The following is a 26,373-nucleotide window of genomic DNA, read 5'->3' on the forward strand; positions in this document are numbered from 1 at the left end:
CTTGCCATGAACCATTTGGTTGGACCGCCTGAGGGGGAGGTAAGTGAAGAACCAGCAAATGGAGCAGTGAACGAGTCAGTGGAGGCTGACCTGGAGCACTCAGAGGTGGAAGAGGAACAGCGGTATGCAACTCACTACCCAAGGCATACAAACAGCAGCCAAGGGGGCCTGTCTGGGCAGGAGGAGGAAGGGATGTTAGCTCGGTCAGCCAGCACTGAGAGTGGTTTCCACAATCACACAGATACTGCAGAAGGGGATGTGATAGCCACAGTGGAGGACAGTTACGACACAGAGAGAGTTCAGGAAAATGAGGATGAGAGCGCATATGCAGTGCAGTACAGGCCTGAGTCTGAGGAGTACACAGAGAAAAAGAGGCCATTCATAATCGAACATTGCCGAATCATTTACATTTCCATTCCATCGAACACGAGGAAGCCATGAATGCAGCCTACTCGGGTTATGTCTACACACATCGCCTCTTCCACAGAGGAGAGGATGAACAGTATGCTGAGCCTTACGCCGACTACGGACTGCAGGAGCATGTGTATGAGGAGATAGGAGATACACCAGATCTCGATGTTAGGGAGGGGATCCAACAGTATGAGCGGGAAAGAGAGGAAGCCGACAATTACCGCAAGGAAGCACTTGGTGCCCGACTTCACCATTATGATGAACGGTCTGACGGAGAGTCTGACAGCCCTGAGAAGGAGGCAGAGTTTGCGCCCTACCCAAGAATGGATAGTTATGAACAAGAGGAGGACATTGATCAGATTGTAGCAGAGGTGAAGCAGAGCATGAGCTCCCAGAGCTTAGACAAGGCAGCTGAAGACATGCCAGAGGCGGAGCAGAGTCTGGAGCACGGTCATGCTCTTGCCGGTGGTGGGCATGAAAGTAATGGCCAGCTCCCAGCTGGTTCTCGAGTGACATCCAGCTCGGGAGAATCTGTACAGAGGTACAGCAAGGAAAAGAGAGATGCAATTTCACTGGCCATCAAGGATATTAAAGAGGCTATTGAGGAAGTGAAGACAAGGACCATCCGTTCTCCTTATACCCCTGATGAACCTAAGGAGCCTATTTGGGTGATGAGGCAGGACATCAGTCCAACCAGGGACTGTGACGACCAGAGGCCACTAGATGGAGATGTGAGTATACAAAGCTTTCAGCTCTCGGGTTATGTATGTCTTGTTCCTTTAATTGTGACATACATGGCAGTGAAGGAGGGAGCATTTTCTTCTTGTTCTGTGACTCATCCTTCAGTAAAGTATGTAGTGCTTTGTCTATTTTAAATTTGTACTCTAGAGAGCATGTAAGAGATAAGCATGTGCATTATCAGTGGGCCAAATTTTTCTTCATGAAGCACTGCTGACCCCAGTTACACTATATAAGAATTTGTCACATGAAGCTCTTTACTTGTTTTTTCTGAAACAAATGCTGTTACATTTTTTACTGCCATGGGATATTTTAGAATAGCTACTTAACACTTTGTCTTCTATTAGTTATCCTTGTGTGTTTCTGTTAATTCTAGGTTTCTAAGTTTCATTTTCTGTCACATAACAGTCCTAACAGTTCCATCAGAAATCTGTTAATATTCTTTATGATGGTATCATAGATCAGATTCATATTCCAGAAAAGTTGCAGGTTTTTGTTGACCTGCAGGCTCTAGAAATGTGTTATGAACCTCAGTATATTACATTATCACTCTCCAGCAACCTGAATATCAAAGGCCATCATTCAGATTTACAGCATCAGCATTTCTGAAATTCTGTATTTTTGGCATGAGGCTTAACTTGGATCAGAGTCCGTTCCCAGTTTGTGGTTCCAGCTGCCTGTATGATAATCTTTACTTGAAGTTTTGTGGGTTTTCTGCATTTCTAATAAAATAAACTCATAAACAACTGTTAACCGCATTAAATTTATGCCTGATACGAAAAGAGCTGGTAGGCTAAATTTACTGGCCAAAAATAGTCTATCATATGGACCCATGTTATTACTTCAAGGATAACTGCACTGCAAACATCTGGTCCATCCTCTTTATTGCAGTGGAATGTTTTTTGTGACCTTTGGTTTTTTGGAAGAACACTGAAAATAGAACTTTTTGTGAGTTGTTTGGTGTTTTAAACTGAATTATTGTAACGTTCTAGGAATGCATCAGAACTATCCAAAACACCTCAGCCTTTGCAAAGGGAATTCAAATGGTGAAAAAAGATCACATGCCGTGTAGATCTGTGACAGCCTTCTGAAGTTTTTATCTGCCCTCAAAACAATGAAGGCTAGTATTCCACAAATGGGAAGGGATTTTTGGAGCATGGTGTTTGAGTTGCTGAAAAAACGTGCAAGCTCATTGAGACACGTGGCTTCCAAATTTTATTTTTCCTTGAAAACTGTTGGAAACACACAGTGATCAGTATGTTTGGGTTGTTTTTTTGTTTCTTCATAGTTTCATTGTTTCGTAGTTTCACTGAAACTTTTTTAAAAAAAACCTATATTGCAAAAATTACTTCTACAAATATTTTAAAAATTATGTCTGTCACAGAGTTGATTAGCAGTCATGTGGAGGACTAAAGCAATCTTCCCAGATTATTCTATACAGGAGAACAATTATTTTTAACTTAACTTACTTAAAAATTTCCAAAAGCTGTAATTATTTCCCTCCCCTTTTTTGAATAGATCACATTCTCTCTTGCTGTACATTTTGTTCACCATATTGTCTGGGTTTGTAAGTGCTGTCTTTCTCTGGGAGGATCAAAGAACTTCCTGTTGCTTCCTAGTTGTCTGATTGTAACACCCAGTACCGTGATGGTCTCAGTGACATCAGGTTGGGGATCCTGAGAGCGCTGAGTCCTTCCTGAAGGTGCTCCAGCTGCTCTCCAAAATCTTGCTGCACCTTGCAGAATTTAACTTTTCTAAGGTATGCTGGTAGGGCTCAGCCTGGTATGTTCATATAGTAAACAAACCAGGTGTTTCCGTTGGTCTGTATTTACATTAGGTATTGAAGTACATAGTTTTGCACCAAAAGTTAATTTCTCATTTGATATTTTTCATAGCCTGTCAGATAAGAACCTGACTGAGATTTTCAGTGCTGGCTGTAATCAAAACAGTGATGTATAATGTCGGTATAGCTCAGTGCAAAGATAAATGGTGGTTGTAGATGTGCAAACAGTCTGTGTTCTGGGAAAGAAGAAGTAAATTAAGCAAATAGTTTAGAAGATCTGTAGCAGATTGAGGGGAATACATGTTGTAGAAGAAGGGACTTGGGACTAGGTAGGAATTTTGTTTTTCACAAAGATGAGGTATGTATTTGCTTTGCTGGATTCTTTAATTCAGACTCATGAATAGTCTGAACGGTCTGCTGTCTTTAACAAAGCATTCCTAGAACTGCTTAGCAGGAAATTGGGCAAAATTAGGTTGTGTTGACTAAGTGACCATGAGTGGTCAATTTTAACAAAAACATAGTTGAAGCCCATTCATCTAAACGTAGATTTTACTTCTGTCTCCCTTAAGAAAGAAACAGGATCTCAGACAGGAGCTTTTCAGTGTAACCAGTATATGCCAGAGATGTTATTCAGTCTGATTTGTAACAATGGCCTTGAAATAAGAAGGAATTACATAAAGAGAGTGTTTTACCTTCAGGCAGACACCCCTTTCTTCCCCCAGCAATATCAAGGAGTGCAGATAAGTGGTGCAAATTGGGTGCTTTTATTACCTTCAGTTATTTTGCAGGTCTACTTTGAAAATTGTCCCCACGTTGTTTTTTAACAAAACCATTTTGCTTTTAGAGATAGAACTTACTTGAAAATATTTGTAATCATTCTGTGTTATTAATCTTATGATATTGAAACTAGTAAGACCTTTTTAGATCCAAATAGCAGTGACTTTTTATTTAGCTAGGAGCTCTCCATGAGAGAGCAATGAAGCCAGGCAGTCAGAAGAATGATTTGCAGTTGAGACTCATTAAAGATGACAACCTCTTTTGCCTTTTTTCACAAGAAAGTGATGGTTATTCCTCAGTGCTGAGCATTTGGATGATACATTCACAGCACAATGTTTGGTAGAATACCACTTGGAAGTGTCCAGAGACTATTTTGAGCAGCTGACAATCCAGAAGTGTTCAGCTAGCCTGCAGCTGGGTATAGTTTGGGACTGTTAGGAAAGACATGCAATGACTGCGATGGTAAGAAAGCTAAAGATTACTGTATCTGCTTGTTTCTAAGGTGCCCTGTGTCCAGGTTTATTCACAGTTTAATCTACCTGGAATTTCAGTCATTCCTCCTCAAAAGAGATGTTTGGTAAATATAAGAAAAAACAAAATTGCCCGTGGACAATTCTACTGTCATAATCTCTGGTAGTCCTGTGATGTAGGAGGCAGGTAGCAGACTTCTGTGAATAAGTAAATAGTGTACTGAAGTACCTGCTTAATATTTAACAATGGAGAATATTTGCTGGCGTGTGCCTTGTGCACCCTGGTTTAGTGATGCATGCTTTCACTTGAATAAGAGATCGTCTGGACTTCTAGTTTATGGGGAAGGTGTTGTACTTGTGTATTTGATAAAAGCTGAAAAATTCTCTCAGTGTACTTTGAATAAATGCAGTAAGATTTTTTTTTAAGTTTGCCACACATACGAGATATGAACAATTGACATATATTTCCAAAATCTGTTTATCAAACTTTTTAAACCAAAGCAGACCATCACTTGCATATGGCCTCGTGAGGATATCTTTTCCAAATATAACAGCAGTTAGAGCTGCACAACTGCAAGAAATGTGACATCAGGAAACTGACTCATGATAGAAAAGACTGTGGAACTACAGTTAGGTTGTGTTTTCTGAGTGTGAAATGGGAGAGAATGTATTCACATCGTACTGAGTAATGCTCATAGCTGGAGACCAGCATGGAGCTTATGGTATGCACGTGTCTGAGAGTGGTGGAGGGGGATACCCTTTAGGAAAAGGTGTTCTTCTAGATGCACAGTTCTCTCAGTGGAAGGGAGGGCCCATATCCCATTTAGGTAGGTCTTGCCTGTCATTCTTCTCTGTCAGATTCTCCACCAGAAACCTGCTGTGCCTAGCCAAGCACAGAAATAGTGGCGTTTAAAGGTCTAAATAGAAGACATCTGCAGTGCATCAATCTGGACCTAAGGATGAACACATGTTCAAGTGGAAAAGGGAATAGTTTTGTGTAGTAGATATCTCAGAATACAACTAAATATTCTGGTGTATAAACTGTACGGAAGGTCTAAAAAATCATCTTTAAAATGTCATAGAGCTTTGACATTGTTGTGGAAGTACAGAGACCTGCTGAGAAAAGCACCGAAAGGCACAAAAGTTCAAGTATATTTTTTTGGCTGGGATTTAAAGAGCATTTCTGTCCTCTCATGTCCAGAGAAGAGAAGCAGGCTGCCTGCCTCATTTCTGCCATAATCAGGAGAAAACGGTGGTTTGGAAGGAGAAATTCTCCATTTCAGAATTAAATACCATGACCTTTTTCTGAGGTCCATTCAGTTATCCATGGGGTTATAGATCTGAAAGCCAAGTTTTGTTGACCTGCAAAGCACAGTTTGTTGCTGCGTGCCAAGACTTTGGTTTTGCAAAGCCCTCTCATCGGTGTTCACAGTCTCTATTCCTCTGCAGACACTTGAGGTAGTGCGATGTTAGAATAAATCCTAATATAAAGTAAAATCGCATACATGGGTGGTTTGGAATTGTGAAGTAGACATTCAGAACTGGAGACAAGCCTTTCCGGTAGAACAGAACTGCATTGTTTTGTTTCTCTCTTCCTTTTGGTTACGTATATTTTATTTCAACCTTTGAGTTCTCAGTTGCAGGATTTTCTCAATTCTGATAACTCCAGAAGTGAAGTGTTTTCATGGTGATGAATTTGCTTCACTTTTTCCACAGCAGGAGTAATGTATTATTAACAAGGCAATAGAGAAGTCTGTTTTAAATTATTAAGCAGGTTTCAGTAATAGATGAACTAAGGGGGGGAAAAGAGAAAGAAAAGAAATGAAATAAAGATGAGTTTATATTGATAGGATATTGTTTTCTTTTTCTGAGCAGACCTTTTAAAACTGTTGATTGAGCACACACAATACAGGTCATCTTTCTGTCATCTTTCCGTCATCTATGCAAGACGACAGTCTTAAAATTATACAGAAAAAAAAGCCCAAAAAGCCCCAAACCAAAAATCATTTTAAAAAAAAACCAAACAAAAAGCATTTTAATATCCAGGGCAGAAAGCTTTATGCTGACTCATCAATCACACAGAAGAAAGCTTAAATTTATCAATTAGCTGCTTGAAGACAAGCACTCTCCAGATGAGTGCTTTTAAATTACAGTGAGCACTGGATACATAATCCCCTGAATTTTTTTTTTATTATATTTTTTAATTATTGAAAGATGAAAGCAATTTCAAGTGATTTTTCTGTGCTGTTGAAAACTAGAACAGCACTTGTTACAGTTAAAGTCTTTTGAAAACGCAGGAGGCATCCGCACTAATTTTTTCAGACTGATACATGAAGCTGCATTTGAACTACAAGTTCAAGTGTAAGTACAGCTAAGGAAGTCCATACTTGAGAGAGAGAAACAGCCAGCACTGAACCAGCTTCCAGGAGCCCTGCTGCACTGGCAGCCTTCCATCCAGCATGCGTGCTGCTGGACAGACCCTACCCGCACAGCAGGTGTGTGTGATCTGATGGGCAGAGTCAGAACAGCCTAAGATTTTATTCAAAGCTCACAAAATGTGACTGTGGTACTACATGGTTACTGCTACTGACTCATGTGGCCAAGAGACTCTTTGAAATGGACAAAAATCTTGCCCTAACAGGCTCAGTTACATTTATTGTTTGCTCACTTGGACTTCTCTGTGTCAGATCTAAACTTCTATGTATTCTTATGTATGTTTTTATTTTGTATTTGAGACAGTAATATAACAGTAACAGGCGGGGGTCTTTCTTCAAAGACTTTGACAGAAGTGCACAGTTACTGCTTAGGTCTAAATCTCTGGTTTTGTAACTTCAGTGAATTTTACTGAAGAATTACCACTCAGTAATGTTGTGCAGACACTCATGGACAGTGTGTTTGTTTTAAAAAAGCTAGTTTATTCAGAGCTTTTGCATAGTGTAACATGCGGGGACAGTCAGATCTCTCAAGTGGGATTGTCAATCATTGTCCAGATGGTGCTAAGTGGCAGGAGGCTCCGTCCTTGCAGGCCATCGTCAGCTGGATCTGGGGAGATTCGCCAAACTAAGTCTCCCCAAACTGCATTTGTTCTCAGGTCTTACATCCAGCTGGTCTGTGATCCTACATGACCACTTAGCACGTGTGATCCATTGCTATAGTTTTCCTTAAGCTGCACACAAAACACCTCCTATGTTAACTGTGTACATAAGACTGTCATACATGACCTTATCTGCATCTGCAGGGATAGTTTCAGTTGACTACCAGCAAGTACCTTATCCATGTACTGTTTGGTCATTTTTGCAGCAGAAACTGTGCATGGGAGCTGTTGGGTCAGCCAGAGTCCCTTACCCAGGATGGTAGTTAGCACCCTGAAGCGATAAATTGTGCCTCTCACTTGTCATATGCACAGGAGGAGCCTGCTGGGGGAATCTCTGAGGCTGCCTGAAATTCCTGTATGGAGAGGTCCTATAGCAATTAGTCAAATGCTTTGTTCTGAAGTGAGCAGTTCAGTCGGTTACCTTGTCTCAAGTCAACTTGTCGAATCATCTGTGCACAAACTGGCAGGGTGCTGGTCCTGAACTACCCAGCAAACGGATGGGTAAGTGCACTGGATATGTGCCGAGGCAGTTACACACAATTACAATTATACCACAAATACAGTACAAACTTAAGTTTCATATTTATGTCAGAGTTATAAAGTAACTTGCATAGATTGTGCCACAGTATGCATGTATGTCTACAATAGTTCTGAGTTGGTTTTATTTTTTCAAACCCTCAATTTTTAACACTATAGTTAAAGCAAATTTAAACAAAGACAACCAATAATGATGATTAGTTATATTGTAAGGAAATTTAGCTTTCAGCTCCATTCTTTATGGGTACTTTGTGCCATCTAAAAGCTATGAACATGTATTTGATGGTCTCAGTCTACATTTTAGTGGGTAGAATTTGAACTGTTTAAATCACAGTAGATACTCTGCCACAAAATAGCGGTACTAAAACCTAAGAGATTTACTGTCATAGTTGTGCTGTACTGGGCGGCGCTTGTGAAAGTAACTGTACTTGCATGTTGGACCTGAATATTTCATAGTGCTTTGACCTTTGCCTAATGTGTATGGGTACTTCTCAGAAGACTTTTTATCACGGAAATCAAATAGATTTAAGAGCCTTGCTTTATCCAGTTGTCTCCTCTGAACTAATGTACAAGAAGACTATATTTGCCATTCCTCTGCCAAGAAGCCTGTAGGTGGACTGTATTTGACTGTTTGCCATCAGTGATGAACTGTTAAGCTGGCAAAGCTAGGGCCAAAGGTCATATAGGTAATGGCCTTTTCTTTATGTGAATCTTGCATTACTGAAGTATTTGCTGATTTCAACCCCCCTGTCCCAGCCTTGTATGTGACAATGTGACCCACTAGGTTATATTCCTTTCAGATAAGCTGCTGCTAAAAGCAGGTAAAACAACACTGCTTTTATAAAGAAAGAGCAGGTGGTTGTACCTGACAATGTTTCAGTGTCAGTTATGTTTGTCTTCATGAGCTATTCAGTAGCCGGCTGGGTTGACCTGGATAGGTTAGATGCAACACAGTGCAACACAATCCTTTCCTGTTACAAGTTCTGTAACGAAATCCCTCTGCACAATAGCACGGAAGGTTTCTCGGGTGGAATGGGTTACGTGTTAGTTAGAGTCAAACAAAGCCAAAGTTAAGATGGAGAATTTTTGGATGTACCAGGTTGAGTATCGTAAGAAAAATGTAAGTAGATTTTCAAGAGGAGAAATGGGGTAGCAAGTACTTTTTTGTTGCTGTACTTAAGAAAACACTTTGTAATTCCATTGATGGACCTCTCTATGTAATAACAGCATGCTTTACATGAACTGACTATGTTTGTTCTGACGGCATTTTTGTTAGGCTCCTAAAATTTGTTTTGTTACCAGACAATGGAGCAGTCACTAAGCATTTATTTTGGACTTCAGTTGTAGTGTTTTGAGTAGCTATGCAAGCTGTCTACCCACTATGATGAATCAAAATATTTCTTGTTATTGCTGTGACTGCATTCTTTCCTTATGCATTGTATATGGTACTTCTAAAAACGCATTTTGATGCGGAAGAAAACCGAGTGTTTATTCTTCGCAGACTGAACTTTTTTGTACAAATGTTTTTGGGGACAGCTCTCATGTCATGTCATGTAGCAAACTTTATAGGATGTTTGATATTTGGGTTTAGTAGTTTTGGTTTGGGGTTTTTTCCCCGAGAAAAATTTGAGTAGACATTCAATCAGAGCACATGGAAAGCTGTGTGATCATTTTGATGGTTGCTTAATTCTGTTACTTAGTAGATGAAAATAGCTGAGTAAAGGTATTTGTAGTGCTACTAGAGTAACTGTTAATACATTTTAAATGGTGCAAAATCTCTTAATGTGAGCAACCAGCTGGTTTAAATGAAATCATTTATTGTAGTCACTTTAGTGTGTGAGTATCAGAACTTTCAGGCATTTTAACAAACTTTTTTGTGGAAACATTTGGTGCTAAAGTATGGTATGCTTTACTTTGTTTCTTTGTTCACTATTTAGAACTCAATGCTATAATATGCCAACGTCATTATTAGGTTGATAGTATTGTGCACCTTTTATATTTAATCCTAATACAGAAATACTATGTAACTATTGGGAATGTGAGTACTATGAGGGCGCTTCCTTAAGTAAATAGGAGGTGCCATTTGTGCAGTTGAGTCACTGTACTGTGGTAGTTACACAGCAAGTCAGGGGAGCCTGTATCTCTCCCACAGCCCCTGCTTGAATGCTGGCAGTGCAATGAGCAATCCTTGAGTCTGACGGCACAAGGACATGCCAGCGCTCTAGGGACCGTTTCACAGCTGCATCTGGTCAGGGACCGTTTCACAGCTGATCTCCTTTTTGCGGTTGTAACTCAAAATATAGGGAGATGCAAGGACTGCTCTTTTACCCAGGAAATATCTGTAAAAGGAATTGCTTCTTAACTCTTTGGAAGCCTTTATTAGTTAACTATAATTCTAATATTTAGTAATAGGTCAAGGTAGACCTTTTAAAGGAATGAGGGTAATTAGCCAAGATAGACCTTCTAAAGGAATGAAGTTAAAGAGAAAGAGGAGGAGAAGGGAATTTTATTTTCTTGTTTTGTTCCATATCTGTGAAGCTAAGCTTGCAAAACTTAGGTTTTGGGGTTTTTTTTTTGCACACTGTTTCATAGAACTCGATGTTTTAGCTGGAGTGGAGGCATAGCAGGAGGGCATTCCTAGATTGGAGCTGCTGCCAGCTCAGAGCACTGGAAGTGTAGCCCTTTTCTGGTATGACTCATGGGCTTAGAGAAAAGCTGTGTCATGTAATTGTTTATGAAACCAGAAGAGTAGTATTTGACATCAGTGATGAACTGTTAAGCTGGCAAAGCTAGGGCCAAACCCCCTATGTCAAAGGAGAGTGTAGAATGCCAGGGCTGCTGGGCTAAACACCCAGCTTGCATAGCTAAATGCTAAACCTCCCTTTGAGGATTCACATTTTGGCATGCGCACTGACACATTTTGCAGGTATCTCCTTAAGATCTGCCTTTAAAAATGCCAGCTGGATTGAAGCTTTGTACTCTCTTTCATTTTGGTCACCTTCATTAATTCCACACTCTGTGTTCTTGTGTCATACCCCCATACCAGTCCCCTCTGCTCTGGACTTTAGATACCCTGCTATAGCTTTTTAGTGTCACCAGCATTCATTAGGAATTGCCTATGATTAGAATATTCTTTCCCAAAGTATTCTTTTCCTTTACCAAGATACTTGCTGACAGATCACATAGATCTAGATATTCCACGATACTGCTTTTCTATGCTGTTTCCTTTGTTTTTCTGCTGTGACATTCTTGATGATCATGAATGACTACGACATGATTGGAAAGACAGTTTCTCCACTACATTGTTTACGGTGAAGGGAGAAAAATGAGGAGATCTGATCTAAAGAGCACATATAATACTAGGATCATAGCTTGAACTGTGAAATATTTTGCAAGTTTGCGCTGTATCTACGATGAGGAATCATAGTCCTTGATTACACTGGTATTGAGTAGTCCTTGAATCTATTCGTAATACATTAGTATTACTCTGTACAGTTTATAGAAATTGTTTTCAAAGATGATGGAATAACATTTATGGACAACCACTGCAGCCTACCTCTGCTCAGATTAGGTTAGTTTAGCACTTCAGGTTAATTATACCTGAAAGTATGTGTGCTTATGGGGAAATTGCAGTCTTTTCTTCACTCCCCCCAGTTTGACAATTAAGTAATCTTTAGCTGAATCCCTGCGGTCTGGTCATGGTCAATTCACCTGTCTCTCGTCACAGCTTACTTCTTAGTGACTTTATCTTTTCTTTCCTAGAATGTCAGAGCTTAGGACATCGGTCTGCATTGCCTGCAGCCTTCAGTAAGCTCACTGTCATTAGCCTGCTTCATTTCATACATTACTGACAAATAAACACAGGTGGTTTTAAAAAGATTAGCTGTTCAGAGTAAGTCCACTGAGATACTGATACGTGATCATTATGGTAAAAAGCAAGGGTTGCAACATTTTTAAAGTGTTTGTCTTGTTTTTTCTTTTTTTTTTTTACCCATCTCATCTCTTATTTCCACTGCCAAGTTAGGGGAAAATATGAAAGAACAGTTTCTACATTGGTCACTCAGATTATTATTTAATTTTCTTGCCATGTCTAGTCTCCATCTCCAGATTCCTCTTCACCTCGGGGTGCTGAATCGTCAAGTAGGCAACATCACCAGGATGTCTGCAGTACAGCAGAGGCCTCCACTAATAAAGAGGTAGAGTGAAATCTTTTTAAAAGCCACAGTCACGTTCATGCTGCTTATGCCTTTTTAGTTTCCTTGCCCCCTTGTACCTGTGCAATCCCTTCTCTTCTTCCAAAATTGCAACAGACTTGAAAAGCTGATTTGTAGCTCCTTTCCCTTATGCTTGCCCGGCTGTCTGACTGAATTTCTAACATACTTAAGACTATTTATCATGGCATTTCTAACTTTGTGTTCAGCTGCCACTACATTTATTTAATAGGCTGGGAGGTATTGATTTGCCAAACAGCCAACATCACCTCTGTATTACAGGCAAAAGGAAGAAGGCCTTTTTATTTTTTCCATGCAGAATGTCTTTCTGCAAAGAAAAGAATGTTTCTTAGCCAGATGAAAAAGCTTCCTTAAGTGAAATTAATTAGGTAGTAATTTATGCTGCTTAATATTTCGTCTTTGTAGAAGCTGACCTGCCAGTGATTCACAGTCAGAATACAGTTCCTGACTCCAGGCTCCTCTAAATAAAGCTAAATACTTAATTTGGGGCGGGGAGGGGGTCGGGGGTTTTTTTCTTTTTTTTTCCTCACCTGGCAGCTTTTTACACAGCAGTAGTTCCACAAACACAAAATGAGAAGTGTGAGTAGAACTTCGTGCAGTGTGAAAAGAAAATCATTTGGCATAAAGAGTATTTGGATTAGTATAGAATGGCTGGCTCTGTAAACAGAAAAATGTGCAAATATTTGGTTTATTTGCTGTTTGTTTTTTAAACTTCAAAAAAATGTAGAATTTGTAGTCTATCATGATACCATATTGTTACTGATAACAATGCATGACTTATCTTCCACAATGGAAAAAACTGGTCTACTACAACTGATTAAAATTGAAACACTAATTAGTAATCCATTATTTCTTTTTTTCTTTTGTTATTAATAAGAGATAAAAAACCTTGTAACATGTATGTATTTTTGCCAGTCTGTATTTGCATTTAGAAAATAATGAAAGGTTTCCAAAGACTTAAGAAGCTCGTAATTTCTCATGTACTAAAGCCTTCAACGATAGATTGTGCCATTAAGTTTTCATCTGCTGTATTGTTAGCTTGTTAAAGCCTTTAGCTTTCTTCAGTACAGATTTTGTCACTTCATATATTCTAACTTCTAGCAGTTTTCAGATATCAATAAACTTACCCAAAGGAAGAAAACAGGCAAGATGCTACTCATTTCAGTTTTCAGCATGTGCTCACACGTAGTATCAGAGGTGGTAAACCAGGTTTCACAGTAGGATGTATCAGGCTGTTTGTTTCCTCAGATGAACAATAATGCCTGCTTTAGTACTTCCAGTGCAAGAACAACAGTGATAAAGCAGCCTCATCATTTTTGGGAATGACTTCTAGGTCTTAGTAAAACATTTTTTTAAAATATAAATTTTATAATACTATGTGGCAACAAGATTAACAAGAACATTAATGACCTTGATATTTCATTATTCATGGATATGTAAAATTAAAAGGTGTAGGTTTCCTCCTATTGGTAACTTTACCTGTTACTTTACTATTCCTGTGGTCTTAGTAGAATGTCTTTCAACCTGGGTAATGAACAAAAAACTTAATTTTGTGTGTTTTTGCAATAAAGCATATATGATGACAGTTTACACCACTCCATCCTGAAAAGAAGTTGCATCAGCTAGTCAGATTGCTGAATAGTTGCCAAATCTGTAATTACAAACTTTGTTCACTCTGTTTATAACAAATAAAAAGGGCATTTGTATACATGAGCTGTCTCCGGTGTGTAGGGGATTTGTCCTCTAGGCCTGTCAGAGTCGAGTGGTTGAATCTCCCTCTTAGCACTACACCAGCAGCAATTACAAACAATTGTTGAAGTCTGTATGGGTAGGTGGTCCAGTAAAAACATTCACCTAAAGAGATGAAAGAGCCACAGATCTGAAAAGGCATGTTGGTGTCCTCACAGCAGCTTCAATGCTTTGGCAGTGGGAGATCGTTGTTTATTGACATCTTTATTTATGCTAGTACAGTCTCTGATGGAGAGCTTACTTGGTTTTGCAGTACAGCTTAGTCATTTTCATAAGGAACAGCAAGTACTTAAAGGCTGCGCAGGCTCTGCTGTCTGTGTCATGCACCTTTTGTTTTTATTTTATGAGTCGTTTTATTTTATAGCAAGACAAGCATCACTGGTTGAAAAATATTACTTGTTACATCAATTTTCTATTTGTTACAGTGGAAAACGCTCACTAGGGTAAGTCACTCGACCTGTCACGTAACTGTGACCTTTCTAGTTTACCTGGTTTTTCCACCTACACAGAACCTAGTAAGTTGTCCGTCATAAAGGAACATGATTTGGCATATATTTCAATGGATAGTATCTGGAAATATACTGGAAATTATCTAAGATATTATGCATTATTCTGGTCATACATAGATTTTCTTTTATCAAAACTGTATTAAGGAGTCATTGGAGGAGTTACTGCTAATACAATCAGTTGTAGATTCATTAAAGTTTTGTAATCCTTGGACTATCCAAAATTCTTATCTGCAACACATATGGTAGCAGCAGATATACCTATTACCATCTATATATTGCCACACAGAATTTTCTTGGATAAATTTTCCTATGTATTTTATGTTACTGATTATAACAAAATGATGAGTCTTACTCACTGAAGGTTGTAGCTTTCAAGTGTTTCAAGTGTTAGCCACAGATTCTTTCATGTAAAATTGCAGCTGGAAGTAAGGTCTTAACTTTAGACTGTGTATTTACATACACAAGTCAGGATTTTTTTTGTTTGTTCACCTTTTACAAAATTGAAGCTACGAGATGTGTTTTTGTGCTTGATACAGTGTGAACATAGTTGGTGGTGAAGTGTTAGTGAATTTGGTTACTCCACAGAATACAGGTTGCTACCTAACCTGTTAAAATTTAGGAAGCTTTTTGTAGGCTGTATTAATGTGAGGGATACATCTAAGAATAGTCCTAATGAATAACAGAATTTGGTTAATGAATAACAGCATTTTGTTAATGAATAACTGACTGGGCGGATGGTTTCAGTCATGAATAACAACAGTATAGCGTAATTTTATATATTCCTGCATGTATTTATTTGTAGTTGAAAGATCCAGTGTCTTTGAGATATGATATATTTTCCTGCATACTTCTTGATTAGTAAAAGTAGAGCACCTATTGGTAGACAGTTAATATACTGTTGAACACCAACAAGCAACCGAAAACTGGGCCTAGCATGTTGCCTGATAGATAACGACACAAATGGAATACGTTGAATTTAACTCTAGTAGGTGCTTAGAGTTTGAAAATACTAAATATAATAATAAATCTTAATAAATGGTGATCTTCCTTTGCTAATAACTATGACTGATTTACTTTTTTATTATTTTGGCATGGAGAAATTTTTAATGCATATTTTTGCATGCTCTGTTCTGTTTGAAATCCTTTTTGTCTTAATTACAGTCCAGAAAAAGCTTGGCTTCGTTTCCAACCTATGTTGAAGGTAAGATAGTCCTACGATTTCTAAATGTTTTTTCATATCAAAAAAACCTCCAATATTTTTAATGTATAAAATTTTATTTTTATTTGCTGAATAGAAAAGCTGCTAGGGTTGGGTATGCTGATTTAGATTAAATTGTGTCCAATCTGGAACCTAAGCTGACTTCTACTGTGCTCTTTCAGAAGTTCAGAAGCATGGAGCTTTTATTTTTTTAGTGATTCATTCATTGTTTATGCTGTTTTTTTGTCAGTATCACTTAAAACACTACTAATTTTTTTACGGTATTTACACAACACACGTGAGTGTGTGTGGACAAGGAAAATAGGTTAGGCAAGAAGAGTGTAGTGCTCTCTCCAGCACTGATTTCAACTGGCAGGCTCAATCCAATCTCAGTTGGATTAATTAGCAGAACTGAATTAATTGGATTAATTGGCAGGCCTGCCACAGGAAATCTGTATTGCTTTACAGTTGCTTGTCCTCTAATTAAATAGTGCTTCCTGTCTTAGAGTTAAGGTTGTGCTTGTACTAGTGCTGAATTTATTCAGAACAATGTGAAAAAGCAGGTTACTGCTACATGAGCTGCTGTTACCTTTTGTATGAGTCTGCATCCTGTGTATATAGGAAGACTGCATGCTGTAAAACCCAGTTATTTTGTTATGAGAGCATGACAGAAGCAGAAAATTCAAAGTTTCATTTGTTTTTTTTATCCCTGACAGCAGTTGTTCCATATGCTTGATGAAATGCCAGAAATACAGTTGATGTGATACGTCATTTGGACTGTCTTGGAACTCTTTGGATTGCTTTACAGTGCGCTGTGTTTAAACAATTATGCAATCGTTCTCTTTAGACTACAAATTGATCATTGGTTTAGTCTTCAATGTATGAGCTGCATATTTTGGAGTCTGTGGCCAGAATGTCAACTAATTTAAATTTCATATATTGTTTTGAAACTAGCTGAGCTTTGGAATTTTGCAGCAATGAAGGATCTCTCTTAGAATTGAAATTCATATCCTAGTGGTAGCCCTGTCTATCAAGGGCTATCTTAAATAATCCTTCCTTCCTTAAGAAAAAAAATTATAAAGTAAAATTTTCTTAGATGTTGGTCCAGTGCAAAATTCCTTAGAAAAATGAATTTTCCATTTTTATGCACTAGCAGTCAAGAAAAACTTGCTAGAATCTATGCTACACTTCCATTCAGATAATAATTTCATTGTCAGACCGTCTAAATGAAGATGGTCTTATAAAAAGCACTGCTGTCTGTGTGTTCATCTCTGACAAACATAGAGCACATACCTTTTTTGGATTTAATATGGTTCCTTCTGGGAGTCTTATCTACACCTTTGTCAGTCTATATTTGTGTTTTTTGTGTTTTGATAGAAATTGTACTATGAAGGGTTTTGTACCCTTTATAGTAAAGTGGTGGAACCAGTGAAAAGGCCTTGACATGCAGAGTAACAAATAGCAATGCTTAAAATGCTGTATGGTTTCAGGACTGGAAGAGTGTGCAAATATGTAGTACTTACTGCGTGAATTTCCCTAAGGAAAAAACTCCATTTCTTTAGGTTATGTACTTGAAGTGACTTGTTCATTTTGAGAGTTTTCCAGATACTAGTATCTAAACAAATTCTGCACACTGGAGATGAGCATCTTAAAATTACTAGTCATAAATTTTCATATTTAAAGAAACCATAAATGAGACAAGCTTGCTCATAAGATTCATACATCTACTTCTGTCTGTGAGTGTAGTTTCAGTGTGATACTTATCTCCAGCTCTTTCTTCTGTTATTTTAATCTTAATAATGATTTGCCTTTCTTTGGGGCCAAAGTTACCCATGCTCATTCTGAGTGGTTGTTAATCTCTTCTGTTATAATTACAACAAAATTGGCATTCTGAGAAATATTGAACTTTAAGCCCTATCACCTTACATCTCAAGATACCCCTTGAACTAATAAAAATTCCATTCTGATATTGTAGGGGTTTTGCTTTGTTCTTAGAGGGAAAAAAGGCAAACCTAAAAACAGTGTATTTTTTTGGTGATAAAATGTGGACACTTTTACCATTAGCATTCTTTAAGATTATTTTCATTTTCAAATTGAACATCAATTGGTTTTCCTTACTTGTAAGAAAACAAGAAGCTTCTTAGGTTAACCAGCCTCCCTGTTGGATCATGACAATTTCAACATGTAGTAAGGTGTTAAAATAGAACATTTTTAGATATGATCTAAAATATCAAAACACTTACAGATCATAAATGCTGCTTTGTAAGGATTTGCATTGTTACGCACTAAATACTTCACCACCCTCTTAACTTTCCACAGAAGTTGATGGGAGTCAGATCGCTAAGAATCTGTGGGACTAAAAGAGTTGTTTTGCCATCAGGAGAGCCCATGCTCTCTATATTAACAACGTTTTTATTTAACTCTCTACTTTAACTCAGTATCCTCGTTGAGACTAAGAACGATTTTTAAAGGTCTATGGCATAAAAATACTTTGCTTAACTGGGGATTCAATCCTCTTGGTAAGGGGAAACCTGTTGCACCTGTAAAGCATTCCCGGGGAGGTTCCGCTGCCTGTTGTACTAACCGCAGCTACACACAAGTGAGCAAGCGGCTGATGGCTGTTACTAAATTGCACCCTTCCTCTTTCTGTTTGTGACGGTTGGTCTTAGAATTGCAAGGCTGGTTTTGGTGGGTGAGGGGCGAGCTGTGTAACTGTGTTTGCCCCTTTATAACAGTAAAAACTCACAGAGATTATTTTGCTCCAGGGTGATCCCTGCTCACAAAAGAATGAGCTATTGTGAGAGACAGGCTGGATTAACGATTACAGCTTTTGCTGGAGAGATGTTGAGAGCATTTGCTTGGTGTTTTGTACCTTTGAAAGTACTGGTTGCCGTATCATCATACTAAACTGAAGTATTTCAGAGGATTTGCAGCCATTAGGTGCAGGCTCAAGTTGTCAGAGTGCTGCTGCTTTGCCATGGGTCAGCATGATTTTCTTCAGTGATTGCTTTCCTGTGTTACAGTTCCTGGACCTTGTGATCCTGAAGACTTAATCGATGGAATCATTTTTGCTGCCAATTACCTTGGCTCGACTCAACTCCTTTCTGATAAAACTCCCTCAAAGAATGTGAGAATGATGCAAGCTCAGGAAGCTGTCAGCAGGATCAAGGTGAGGAATAATTCCTACTTAAGGTTGTGGATATGAACTTCTAATGTATGCAGTAGTTTTTTCATGTGGGGTTATCTGTGGTTTCAGAAAGGTTAAGTGCCTCATCTTTCTTTCTGCAAAATAAATCACGTTTAATGCTTTTGGAACAAGACAGATAAGGAAACGTTACCAGGTCATTTTAATTCCCTATAGTAATATTTGTGCTGTGTACTCTAAGCCAGAATCTGAAGTGAGTGGTGGTCTTAAGTTATATATTACCTGGGTGTTGAGGGAAAACAGGTTTAGAGTATAACTAGTAGCAGCTGCTTCTGGCTTGGCACTTGATGGAACTGATACTGTGGTAACGTCTGCAGTTCTTTTTGACCCTGCTCTGGCTACTAGTTTCTCCACCACGTAACAGCTATGAGCTGATTTTAAAAGAAAAAGAAAAGCCTGTGATGGTACAGTGATGTATGGAAAAAATAATTTATCCTGGTATCTAGTATGTTTGCTTTGTTTGTTTGGAAAACAGAAATGCCCGCCAATTTCTGTACGGGCCGCGACAAGCAATGGGCATGCTGCTGTACCATAAGTTACGATGATGACATTGTCAACTGAAAGTAAGGTGTGTGGATGAAGTATTGCAGGGTTGTAGAGGATGCTGCAGTATTCCTGCTACCCATACGTGACTGGGTGGTAGGCACACAGCTTCATCTTCTGCTCATTCAGCTAACCAACACAGTCTTATCTGAAAATTTTCCTTAGTTTAATATTTGTGTGTTCTTCTTTTGTATAGTTTATTTTGGATTCCAACTCAGACTCTGTGTGCAATTGTATAAAGAGAGAGGAAGAGAGACAGCATGTTATCAGCAAGGCCGATAGCACTGTCTATTAAGGTCGGCTGATGCTTCCTACTGTTATTATTCCTTCCAATGTTTTCTGTGCCAGGTGTTCAGTTCGGTCTGTACATGAAACTTTCACAGGGAAGCTCCAACTAGAAGCATTGAGACACTTCATTGAGAAATTGTAATTTTGCTGACATTCAAATACATAAGTTCGTGTAACCTTGTCTCTGAAAATCACAACACACTAGCATTTTAGAGGAGGCAGGGATGTAGCCTTCCTGTTACAGATAAGTCATCTTCTGCCATCTCTGTAGAAGTTTCCACAAACTTAAGCAACTGATGAGCCTTTTCAAAAAGAATGATTTATCTGTGTTCATTGGAGACTGGATTCAGTGACATTTTTAAAAAAGATTTTTCACTCGGCTTTCTCAACCCTGGCAGGTCTTGGTGGGTTCTTCCCAAAGCTACAGTGGAGACTTTCCCTTACAGAGTCTGCTTCTTCCCTGCTCTGGGTGCAAGTAAGGCTGTGCCTGTCTGTTTAGTAGTCCCCGTGTGTTCTTTCCCGACTCTTGGCCGCATGGTAGGAAAGTTACCCGATTTGAATGCACAGGAAACTGAAGGTAAGATAGAGAAGGGAGAGAAATAAGAGCTTCAGTGAGGCTGGATCTAGGAGGGGTGTATCACTGGAGGTTGAAAGGAAAGATTAGCATCAGCTGTCATAGGAAACTGGTATCAGGAGTTGAACGTGAGCCTGGGCTGGGCAGGAAGTTTGCACCGTGGAGGTAAAGCTTGCGTGGGAGTACACAATAGACAAAGATTGAAGGGATGTGTTAGAGAAAACTGGAACAGAATTGATTCAAAGCAGGTCTATGAGATATAAGAGTGTAGAATACTAAATGTATTTCTCAGAAATTCATTAACAAATTAAAGTTCTTTCTGAAGATTCTATTATGCCTCAGCACTGCTATGCCTCAAAACAGAAGAAATCTGTTTAGCTCATTTCACTCATAAAACCCATAATTTATACATCCGTATAAATTGGCAGGCATGCATATTCTTTGTTGTAGTAAATTTGTCTAAGGGTGGAGGGCCAAGCAGTTGCATTGTTGACCTGATAAAACCCTAGTTTGTCCACATAATTTTCTGAAACCCTAAGTGTATTTCAGAAAATTGTTGGCTTACTGCACACAATACCATTGTACGCTTCTTAGACAGTTACTACTTTTCTGTTTCTAGGTGAAGCTCAGGCAATGTAAATACACCTTCCTGGTATATTTACATGGGGTCTTTGGTTTATTAGTGTTGGTTTTGGCTGGTTTTGTGGCTGATTGCCATTAAAGCTAAACTTTTTTAGAGAGAAATTCATTACAGATGGGAGTTCCTGCTGCCAGATTCATCACTGCACAAGATAGCCTTTAGCCCAAATGTGTAAAAATATTGCTCGCACAATGACTATGATACTTGTGCCCTACTCATGTTTGTTTACAGACTGTGTTAGGTGTCGCATGTGAAACATTTCTCTATAGTTAAAGAAAACAGAGGTTATGAATTAAAGAATGAACTTTTAAAAATTGGCAGTTGAAGGTAAGAGCATTAAAAAGGGGGGGAAGAGCTTTGTTTAAGGCCCACTGTGTACACATGCCTTCCATATGAGTATGTTCCTTTTGAATTTAATAATACCTATAATGCTTCCTTTTAGCAGAGCCTTCAGACAACATACTCATTCATTTAGTATATGAACAGATTTTGAAAACAATTCTCCATGCTGCTTCTTTAAACAAGTATCTCTTCAGTTAAAAGTACAAGAGTTGGGGGTTTTCTTGCTTGGGCATTCATCTCTGTGAAGTCAACTAAGTTAAAACAGATACACTTCTTTGAAGGCATTCGTCAAACGTAGTTATTTTGTGTTTCCACTAGGAGGTAGTTTTAGTAATAGAAAAGGTATTTCACCATTTGCAGACTGTCATCTCATTTCTTCAGATAGCATAGAAAGAAATATCTTTTCAAATTTTACTTGGAGTGGATCCATAGTACTAAATATAGTAGATAGATCCATAATAGTAAAAAAGTTAGTGTTCATGGTTACAATTCACAGCTGATCTGTGCTGTTACGTTTCACATGTGAACTAACAATTAACTTTTGTTTTTATTTTTCGTCAGCAGATTTGAGCTGTGTGGCAGTTTTGAAAATTTTTAGATAACAACTGATTTAATTACTGAATGTAATTTAAGATAGAACCCATACGTGGAAGTAGTTTAATATTCTGTACATTTTGTTTGCTCGGTGTTACCTGAGTGTTCACTGAGTTGCAGTACATTTTATTGTAGAGGTTAAATGGGTTGAGTGTATTTAAGACATCCCTGTAGCAGAAGTGGAAGCTTGCTGGTTTTTAACAATTTATGATTTTGGAAGTTGCTACTAGATACATAGTTACATTTCGTTTACCTTAACTGAAAAGCCTGGACTCTGTGTATTTAAAAAAAACAGTATTTTGTTCAGATTAGGTAGTTTCTGGTTTTTATAAGAATACAAAAAGAATCTTTTGATCTAAAGTAGCAAAATAACATGGTCATAAAGAGGATTTGTCTGATAAAGTGTCTTGCATAGAATTATCCTAATTTGTTTTTTTCATGGACCATAACTTCTTTTATGACGCTTCTGTGCAGTGTTAAATCACGTATTAAAATTGGTTGTTCCATATCATTACCTTAGTTTTATGAAATATTTGAAAGTCATTCTTCAAAAAATTAAAATACCACTAAGACCAGGTGCTTCCATTGCAAGAGCAGAATTTTCAATAAATTGAATGATAGTGTGGTTCGATTAATCTTTGATTCTGCATTGCATACCCCTAGCTCATGGACTTTTTTCCCCCTTTTTCTTCTTTTTGGCCTGTGCTTTTCTTCTTTTGTGAGGTCCATCACTCTGTAAAGTTTGGGAAGGGGGGGAAATTGTGTGAAGGAGAGCTTGATTTTGGAAAGCAATTTAAGTGCTCTGTCTCATGAGTGTCTCCCGCTTGCCCAGTGTATGGCAGGCAGCTGTTACTCAAGATGGGTATATTATTTCTGAATACCAATGTAAATTAATATTAATGTAATGAAGAGCCTGCAGGATGAGGCAGTTCTAATTGCTTTTGCAATAGTTTGCAATCACCAGGCTATCAAATATTTCTTAGTTTGAAAAAAGTGACTAAAAGCTGGTGTGAGAATGTTTATATTTGTAAATAAGCAGCATGGTCTAAAGTTTCAGTAGCTGCTTTCAGATTTGTTTGGACGAAACCTGACAGATTTCAGTTGTGAGTATCAGTATAAAACATTTGATGTGTCTTGTGATTGTGGTCTCCTATTTGTTCTTCATAAAAGTAGTTAGCCATGAATCTTTGTGAAGCCTGTAACAGTTAAGCCTCCTTCCCACCACAAGAACACTGGTTGATTTAGTTAGATAAAAGGCTGTTACTGTTGGAAGTAAAAGGATATCTGCCAGCCTGGTGAGTTGCATTTCTTCAGTAAGCAGGTCTGTAAGTTCAATTCACCTTGGTTTGAATTAATGATTGCAAGACTGTAAGAATGATGCTTATTTGTGTTGTTATTGTTGCCACAGTAGTAGCACATGAAGAACCAGTTTGTTGCAATGGGTTGATATATCTCTGGATGTAAATCAGTTAAACTGCTTAGTGACAAGAGACCTGTTTTCAGGTGTTTGTGGAACTGAAGTACATGCTCCACTGCTTTCTTGAAAAAATGTGGTAGTATGGACATATCTTTGTGCAGGTGTTACAGGAGAACCTGTTGTCCAGATATGCAATGCTAACTTTGGTATGGGTATATTTGCACAGAAGGAGGAGAAAATGGAGCTGAAGTTTACCTTCTGTCATTTTGTTTCTCCAGGAAAAAGTAGCGTAGTTTTAGGGAAGTTATGTTTTGAAGACTATTTAAGTTTGAGAGCATTAGAAAACTTGAATCTAAATTCTTTAGATCTGAAAAGCTGGAATAATAATGGTTAAGATTCTTCTCTCACCTTTTACACTGGTGTTGCTTCAAAAGAAGTAACGTCATGGTTTACACTGCTGTAAATGAGGGGAAGCTCTGTTTTTTTTCTTTAAAAAAAAAAACAAAACAAGAAAAAACCCACAAACCCCTCCCCCTTGTTTATTGCGAGTAACGTTTTAAATTTAAAAAAAAAAAAAAAAAATCTTTTTGTGTTCTTCCTGACTCTTTTGGTGCGGTTTCTTTTCATTTTTTAAAGTAATTGTGCAAAACATGAAATTTTTAATTTTTTTTTTTAAGCCAAAAAGAAAAGAAGGAAATTAATCTGAGCAGGGACTACTTTAGAACAGCTAGTAGTCTGTGAGCCCTGGCATTAGCATGCAGATTCCTGCTTGACTTGGAGTCTCTGTAAGTTCTTCTCTAACTATTCTCCTGTCTCTGTTTGTTCCATGCTAAGCAGATGGCCCAGAAATTAGCCAAAAGCAGGAAGAAGGTGCAGTACAAACTCCATCAGCTTGATGTTATGCCTGTTCTTTTGTTTTCTGGGAGGGTTTTTTGCCTTTCTTTTTATTTTGTGTTTTTATTTTCTGCATCCAGCAAGTTTTTTTTAAGATTTATTTCTGAGCCACCATACAAGTTGACATTTCTCAGAAATCAGTTGCCTGATTGGCCATTTTTTGTTGCTTATCATTAGCCATTTCATGTTAGAAATAGAGCAAAGATTGGATTTATCAAATGGTTACAGGCGGTACCCAAAACGCATACTAAAGAAACAGGACTGACATGGCAAAGGTTTTAACTCTGTAAAATGACAGATTAAAATTATAGTCTTTTTTTTTTTTTATTTTATCTTTGTAAAAGAGTGCTTTGTTTGATTCACAGATGTGTCAAATTGCTGGATGCAAAAAAAAAAAATTATTTATATACAGTAATATGCTGAGATTGACTCATCTTAGTAATAAGTTTCGTTTGTGGAGTTTTTAAGTATCTTTTAACAAATCTAATTTTTTTAAAAAATACAAACGTTTGCTTTCTGTTAACAAAATATGACTTCTAAAGTGGCTTAGTGCTTGAATAGTATGTTGTCTGACTGTGAAGGTCTTCTTACCAGAACTGCATTATGAATTGCTTAAACTGTACCTGCCTGTGGTACAGGTTTTTCCATTGATCTTGGCAGTCACTGTTAGCCCACATAGAAATTCCTCAGGCAAGAGATGCTGTTAGGCCTTTCTACGGCTTGTGTGAAAAACCTTCCTTAAAGTGGGATTCATAGTGTGGAGAAAATGGGAGAATCATTTTGATTTTCATGAAATCTTTTTATAGTTCATGTTGCAGTCAGATGTAATTTTACTGAATCAGGAAAAATATCAGGGAAGCTTTTATGGGGTTGACTATTTTTCAAATAATATCCAATTCACTTTCACATATATGTATATAGTTTCCATATCTTTGTGTTTATCTTTAGCTTCTGCAGTCTAATACTCTATCTTGCATTGCTGTTCTGGTGACTGTGTCTTAGCGCACCCCTGTTCGTGAGCTAACATCATTAGTAACTATGTTACCTAATGTGTTTGTTTGACTCTAATCCATTTATTTGCAGGCTCCAGAAGGTGAATCTCAACCCATGACTGAAGTGGACCTCTTCATTTCTACACAGAGAATAAAAGTACTGAATGCAGACACACAGGTATAGACAAAGACACCTTTGTCAGTATTGTGGTAGCAGGCTACAGAAATAGACTTTCACCTACCTGCCAAAATTTTCCTTCAAAAAGTGCTGGATCTTGTATTTCTCTCCAGGATTTCCTAATAAGAAATCCATGCTCAAGAACCGTCATACATGCAGTTAGTCTGGTGAGTCTGACTGTAGAAATGATCAGTAATTGCGGGTAAGCTAATTGCAGTCAGCTCATTTCTTACGAGCCATGATGCGTCAAGTATTGATTGTGCCTAGAGTAGCCCACAATGTTTAGTTGTGATAATTTGAAGTTCATAGTCCTTTGCACCATAGTTCTATGCCCAGCGTATTCAGATTCTGATACTGAGGTGTTTATGCGCTTTTCCACAGAAAACACATCTTTAATTTGTAAAACTTGCTTTTTGCTTTACTTTTGGAAAGTGAAGCTCTTTTCTGTGGCATCTCCCTTCATGCATGACAGGTATTAGAGACTTCACTTAACAAAGGTCTTATATTGCCATTTGTTTGTTTTCATAATACTAGGTGTGCAGTAAGAACTTCGTTGAAACAGCTGCTCATGTTGGTTTTTGTGTTCCCCAGGAAACCATGATGGATCATCCCCTGCGGACCATTTCTTACATTGCAGATATAGGAAATATAGTTGTCTTGATGGCTCGTAGGCGAATGCCACGGTCTAACTCCCAGGATAATGTGGAAGCATCTCACCCTTCTCAAGACGGAAAGAGGCAGTACAAAATGATTTGCCATGTCTTTGAGTCTGAGGATGTAAGGAATTACTCTGTCTTGTAATTTTCTAGCGGTGGAAATGTAAGCACATTTTGGTAGGCTTGAAGTCAATTGCAAGTCGTCCTGTTCATTAACTACAACCAAATATTTCATCTAAGCAGAGGAACTTGCCTTCTGTTTGCATGTTTAGATCTGACATTTTACTCACAAAATTATGTTTATAGAAATGCTTTCCATTTTTAAGCTCCTTCAATGCCTTCCAGTAACAATGAGAGGAGGGTCCGGTTGCCACAGCTTACAAGTACCAGCTCAGATTCTGCACGTGAAAGTGAAAGTCTATCAGAGATGCTTATTTTCCTAGGGAAATTCTAATACCAAGTATTGCATCAAGGATTTTTTTGTTTTGAGGAGGAGACTTGTGTTGGGGAGTAGTTGCTGATATCATATCAAAAAGCCAGCAAAGAAAGTTG

At 38.1% G+C, this 26,373-nt stretch overlaps 1 protein-coding gene across 1 annotated transcript; it reads left to right on the top strand.

The window, feature by feature from the left end:
• Positions 1–25,942, top strand: APBA1 (amyloid beta (A4) precursor protein-binding, family A, member 1; the record flags this gene model as incomplete). Its single annotated transcript, XM_009587399.1, is given in 8 exon segments — positions 1–367; positions 370–1,142; positions 11,905–12,006; positions 15,462–15,501; positions 18,522–18,667; positions 23,939–23,971; positions 25,079–25,165; positions 25,757–25,942. Coding segments are annotated over 8 exon segments (1,728 nt in total), but the record flags the coding sequence as incomplete, so codon positions are not given.
• Positions 25,943–26,373: the final 431 nt, after the last annotated feature.

The sequence above is a fragment of the Fulmarus glacialis genome, unplaced genomic scaffold (assembly GCF_000690835.1).
Source record: "Fulmarus glacialis isolate BGI_N327 unplaced genomic scaffold, ASM69083v1 scaffold7141, whole genome shotgun sequence".
In the NCBI taxonomy this organism is placed as follows: Eukaryota; Metazoa; Chordata; class Aves; order Procellariiformes; family Procellariidae; genus Fulmarus; species Fulmarus glacialis.